General features: G+C 37.4%; 1 protein-coding gene across 1 annotated transcript; it reads right to left on the bottom strand.

Annotated features, from left to right (window-relative positions):
* Window positions 1-2,228: 2,228 nt before the first annotated feature.
* On the bottom strand, window positions 2,229-6,497 carry LOC110878561 (leucine-rich repeat receptor-like serine/threonine-protein kinase BAM3). The gene is made up of 3 exons (XM_022126896.2): window positions 5,241-6,497; window positions 3,496-5,076; window positions 2,229-2,669 (listed from the first exon to the last, which is right to left on the bottom strand). The coding sequence occupies exons 1-3, from the start codon at window positions 6,313-6,315 to the stop codon at window positions 2,332-2,334; spliced, it is 2,994 nt and encodes a 997-aa protein (XP_021982588.1). The 5' UTR covers window positions 6,316-6,497; the 3' UTR covers window positions 2,229-2,331.
* Window positions 6,498-6,705: the final 208 nt, after the last annotated feature.

The raw sequence follows: 6,705 nt of genomic DNA, 5'->3' as shown, positions 1-6,705 counted from the left end.
ATGCAGACAAGTATGTCAGACGACGCTGGTGAGTTCAAAGTTTGTTAACATGTTTTAGTTAGCAGATATAAGTATAATTCCATGATTTGATGTTGTTATTAACTCGATTATCGCAGATGGCTCTAGATTTATTTGCCCAACCCCAATGCTCTATCACATATTGGTCAAGTGGTTAAGGTAATTAGTTCATGACCGTCCTCCCCGGTACGGTGTGAGGGTGCCAAACCTAATAGCGCTATCAACTAATAACCCCGTTGCCTCCCCGGCAACTAATCGGTATATGTAAGGGGACTTAATGATAGAAATGAGTGTAATAACCAACATCCCAATAACCCGACGTTCCTCCCCGGAACGATTACCAGATGTCCCTTCCCGGGACGCATTCTTGGAAAAAAGAGCAGTGAACTCACCTTAGATTTGCTCGGTATTTAACAAGTTACTTTACCCGTTCCAAGTCGGTCAACCAAACCCTACCGTGGTTACCAAAGACAATCAGTATAGTGTTCACACATATCACGTATCTAACATACACGTTGCACAAGTAGCAGACAAGTATGACACACGTACTCATACGCATCGTAACTGTTAAACATACAATCCGTTGATCTATAACTTTTATCGTGAGATCATATAACAAGTGTATGGGTTTCCCATGCAAATCGATCACTTAGCAGTACATGTGTTTTCACAGATTGAAGTTGCTGCTAAGTTCACAGTATATCACATATCGAGCATTCGTTTCTCAAACAAGTTTATATCCCACGTGCAGGTCACAACCCATAATAAGTAGGTTTTATACTCACACAATTCAAACTAGGTTACTTATTCTTGTTATCATGCAATAACACTCACAGTTACATTGGTTGTTCACATCATACAATTTACATTAGACAACAATCACAACTGTCAGATAGCATGCACGACATAACCCACTCACTATTCAACTTATTACCAATACGACGAAAGACCCATCTTTCGTCGGATTCATTCATGGCGAAAGACTATATGTTTCGTCGGGTTGGGGTGACGAAACACCATTGTTCTTCATCGAGTTACAGGTGACGAAATAGCATATAGCAACAGTTACACAATCAAAGCAACTCTCCATACATTCATGTAACTCTCATCATTTACCAATAATCATTATCATTAATCATTCAATCAAGTTACATAACATATTAATTTCCAATAATCGATCATCATCATGTATACCTAACTTGCGGACTAGGGTTCGCTACAAATCATATAACAGTTCTGTGTTTAGTGTGCCATCCCAACAATTATCGACATCACATCACATCTGTCACTTAAATCATGATGATCAAACACAAACATGAACCCTAGGTTACTGAGTCATCATTATGCAAATTTCCTCTCATGAATATGGCTAAGTGCATTGATTCAATACTTCACAGTTTATTAAAAGATCCCCACACTTTCATATAGTCATCATTCATTACAAACCATAACAAATCCGAATCATACTAAACCCGAGACCGTCATAGCGAATCATAATAATCACACATGATCAAGAACAATCAACGAGGGTTAGGGAACAAATACATATATATATATATATATATATACTAACCGATGAATGATATAGCTGTTTTCAGGAATGGATGGACAATGATACTCCTAGGGGAAAAGGTCCGATCGATGCAGATGACATTTCGACAATCTCCATTGCCGTCGCTTCCTTAAGGTGTAACTATGGTTTTGCCAATGGATTTACAATAGACTGTACGCATATAAGGGGAAAGGTTGGGCTCAACTGGGCTCGAGGGATACTGGGCCGAAGCCCCCTATTTGGCGAAAAACCTTCTTCGGCGAAACACCATGTTTCGTCAAGAGGGTGTTTGACGAAAGACTTCTATGGCGAAAGACTCTAGTTGCATGGGTTTTTCGTCATTAAACCACCAAGTAGCTTACGCAAACATCATTCTAAAATAATATGCATAATACACTACACAACGAAATATAAAACAGGTGGCGCGAATTCGAAAAGGAAAGGTCTTGAAATCTCGGATTATCACACATTTCATGCAAAATTCAAAATCTGTCACAAAGTTATGTCCGGTGGAACTCATTTGTAGACCAACCATGTGGACATTCTGGTCGTTAAACAATTCATGTATGGCTGTTTATTTAATTATCCTTGTGTAGTTGTGTTGCGATTTTATGTTTCAACATCCTTACAACAAATATTTGTCAAAGTCTTTGTCATCTAGCGATATATTCAGTTTTATTTTTCATTAACACCTGGTTCATTTCATTATATATAATCAACAGTTACACACTCCACTCCAAATCTATCAAACACACACAACATTAATGAATGTGGAATGTATTGGGCTGTTTTGCTTGTGCAAGCATCTGCACCACCTCTCTCATGGTAGGTCTCTCAACATTGTGTTCTTGTACACACAACATCGCGACGAAGAACACTTGCTTCACTTCATCAATTGGTACCTTTTTAAGCCGCTCATCCAAAATCTTCGCCACTCCTTCTTTCGACCCATTCGTTTGCATTTTCGACCATCTAACGATGTCTAATCCATCTTCCCCAAAGTCCCCAACTGGTTTTCTTCCGGTGATCAGCTCCAATAATACTACTCCATAACTATAAACATCACTTTTCTCGTCAATCTTCAATGTATACGCATATTCTGTCACCACCAAATCCATTATTAATAAATTATATAGTACTTTAACCGATATAAAATGCAAGTTAAAAATAAAGGTGTCTATATTTAATTATGCAACATCATCTTTATAGAGTTAAGAGAAACTAAAGCTTTTAGCTTTGGATCCCAATCGTCATACATTCACATGCATGTTTTTGTTGGGAGCTAGTCAAAGAAGCTAGCTATTTAAAGCTTGCGTACACGTCATTGTTACTAAAATAAGAACTTCACTTTATTTATTTATTTATACACAAGAGATCCAAGATATTTATACATATACAACGCTATATGTTACGATAACACACATAATAAAATAAATTATCCATTTTTTCAATCTTAATTTTTTTAATTTTATTATAAGAAAATGGTTGAAATGTAATGTTTATAAATCTATATCTTGAAATTCGGAAAAATAAATATCAACAAATTTTGTTTTATGATTAGAATCTATTATACATGTGCCAGTTATCTTATTATAAAAATACTGTAGGTTCAAGTCACACAAAGTGAACATTAGATGGATTTTAAAAAGATATGTGTATGCCGTTAAAAAAGTAAAGTTTTTATGTGTATGGCATACATATATGAGTATGAATTTCAAATATAAAAAAATATGAGAAGCATTCATTATAAATATAAACAATTTAGGATTTTTTTTCTTTTGTTATTGAAAATATATTGTTGTGTTATGTTAATTTACCTCATCCTTGTGTACAAATAGATCAACCAATTAATATTATGTTTCTTTAAAATGGTTTAAAAATAAAAGTAACATGTATATACTTAAATCTAATAAACAAGGACGTACCTGGGGCAATGTAGCCATATGATCCTGCAATAGCAGACATACACTCCGATGCACCACCATCTTGCAAGAACTTTGCAAGCCCAAAATCCGCAACATGTGCTTCGAAATCTGAACTCAGTAAGATGTTGTTGGATTTAACATCACGATGAATAATAAGAGGTGAACAATCATGATGCAAGTAACAAAGACCCTTTGCTGCCTCTATAGCTATTTTAAGTCTTGTGTCCCATTTAAGAACACAACCACCTTTCTTCCCATGAAGCAACTCACCTAAACTCCCATTCGGCATGTACTCATAAACCAACAAATTGGTCTCCTTATTCGAACAAAGCGCGATTAAGCGCACAATATACCGATGCCTGATTCTTCCTAATGTTTGTATCTCTGCCGATAAACCACTATCGTGTGAACCGCCATTTTTACTTGTTCCAAGTTTCTTTATTGCAACTTGCTCGCCATTCGGCATTGTCCCGCCATAAACAATCCCTGCGCCACCTTGCCCGATTATGTTATTATCCTTCAAGCATTCTAGAATATCATGGCTTCCAAATTCTAGCTTTTGAAAGGCTGTGAGCTTCCATTTTGATTTAGAACTATGCGTTGATCGCATTTTTCGCGTCTTGATAACTGCTAGTACGGCGAATGCCAGTGAACAAACTAACAATCCTAACGCGAAAATGAACTTATATCTTGCAGGAACCTTTGTAGTTTTGTTGTCAAGCTGTTGGTTGATTTGTAGAGGCAATGTGGAAGATGATTGGTTGCATGGGTGCTTCAAAAACTGTCCACAAAGATTAGGGTTACCCTCAAAACTGTTGGCCTTGAATAATGAATATTGTCCACTTTCAGGTATGGAACCAGATAAGCTATTGTAACTGAAATCAGCAGATGTGAGGCTCTTCATGGAGCCAACTTCTAAAGGTAGGGTTTGATTCAAGTGGTTCCATGAGACATTGAGGTAATTTAGTATGTGTAGTTGTGATAACTGAGACGGGATTGGACCTGTGAATTCATTTCTGCTGAGATCCAAGTAGGTTAGTGAAGAACAATGAGAGATCTCCGGCGGGATGCCGCCGGAGAAATTGTTTCGACTCAAATCCAGCTTTAATACACTCTTTAAACCTCCTATCTCCGGTGGAACTACACCGGAGAGCTTGTTACCATTCAGTAGAAGAATCTTGAGCCCTGAGAAGTTTCCAATGGAGGCTGGAAGAGAGCCTGAGAAGCGGTTGTTTGAAAGATTCAGCTGAGCTAGAAACTTGGAAGGGTTTGAGTTTGATGCTTGCAACTGTCCAGCCAAATAGTTGTTTTGTAACTCAACAAGTGACAACGTTGGCAAGTATAAGAACCCGTTTGGTAGTGATCCGCTTAGATAATTCTGGCCCATTCGGACTCGACTGAGTGACTTGCACTTGCCAAGATCATCTGGTAATGGCCCGAAAAGAAAGTTATCGAAAAGGATTAAAGTTTCTAGCTTTTGTCCGAAGCAAAGAAACTTGGGTATGACTCCGGTGAGTTTGTTTGTTGAAAGATCAAGCTGTTTGAGTTTACCATTCGTCCCCAGCTTCGGAGGAATGGTACCTGAAAGAATTAAACAAACAAAACGATATTAGTGAATAATATTTTCAATGTGTTGAATAACGTTAATAACTATCTTAATCTTTAAACTAGAGATAAAAAATGACTAACAATCAGATAAATAATAAATAAAAATAACAATAACTATATATAACAGATAATAATACCTGTGAAGTTATTATCCCAAAGATTAAGAATTTCCAACTGTGGTAACTCTGCGACAAACATGGAGACATCTCCATGCAATTTATTCATAAAAAGATTCAAGATCTTGAGTTCTTTGAGAGAAGATAACTCAGGAGGGACCTCACCAACAAGCTGATTGTTGGAAAGATCAAGAGTCTCTAAACTAACTAGATTGCTGAGCTCAGAAGGGATCAAACCCACCAACCGATTAGTCTGCAAGAAGAGAGTGTCTAACTTTGTCAAGTTCCATAATTCAGTTGGAATTTCACCTTGTAATCCACAGTTTGATAGATCAAGATGAACCAAGTTCACTAGTTTACCAAACTCCTTTGGAATTCCACCATCAAACTGATTGTAATAACCCAAAAGAAGTTGGTTTAAACTAGTGAGGTTTCCAAGTTGGCTAGGTATGAAACCCTTTAAGTCATTACCACCCAAGTGGAGGAAGGTGAGGAGCTTTAGATCACCGTAGGATGCTGGAATTTCACCGGAAAAGTAGTTCCCGCCGAGGTTCAAGTGATTCAAAGAGGTTAACCGAGCCATGCCCGAAGGAAGCGAGCCCGAAAAGTTATTGTTGTAAGCATCAAGAACTTGAATTTTGGTCATCATAGTGAAATCAAACTCAAGACCACCACTAAACATATTGTTGGATATGTTAAGGAACCTAAGCCTTTTCAACTCGTGTATTCGTATCGCGAATGCACCGGAGAAACCATTTCCAGCGACCGACACGTTTTCAAGTGACCGGAGTTGAGTTAGCACAGGCGAAAGAGTACCCGAGAGGTTTAAGTTTGATATATCAAGAGAGGTTATTGCAAAAGTGGTGTGATCACAAGTGATTCCGGTCCAATTCGAACAAAGCGAGGCGTGTTCCGAGAGGTTCCAAGTGATCAAAGAAGGTTGATCATTAGAGAGTACTCCAAAAGATTGTTTCAAAGAAACCAGAATTGATGCTTGTTTTTTGAGTGAGTAATGTGGACTGGAATGACAAGAAATGAACAAGAGAAACAAGACAAATGTGAAGAATGGTAGCTTCATGTTGGAAGCAATGAGCATAGTGATGAAGTGTTAGATGGACTATATGTGGTTTGCTGAAGCATCCAAGACAGATTTTGGATGTTGTCGAGTAATGATAGCAACATTTGCTTTCATGCTGACAAAGTTCTGATATCTGGTCAGTAAAGGGGTGGATAATTACAAGTATTATTCATGTAGTGATGAACATTTTAGATTTGTGTGATGGTCCGTATATTCCTACTCTTTTATTTATTTTTTATTGGATTTAGGATCATCTTTAACTTTATTAACAAAAGTAAAAGCAAAAGAAGATGCACTTCCACTGCCAATATACCTTTTCATCCACCAAAATTTCCCTCCCATAGCTTTTATTTCCTCCCACTCTATGGAACCCACACCTACAATTGCTCATATAATGTTACAAACTGA

The sequence above is a fragment of the Helianthus annuus genome, chromosome 9, assembly GCF_002127325.2.
Source record: "Helianthus annuus cultivar XRQ/B chromosome 9, HanXRQr2.0-SUNRISE, whole genome shotgun sequence".
Taxonomy (NCBI): Eukaryota; Viridiplantae; Streptophyta; class Magnoliopsida; order Asterales; family Asteraceae; genus Helianthus; species Helianthus annuus.
This window is presented reverse-complemented; position numbering and strand designations above follow the sequence as displayed.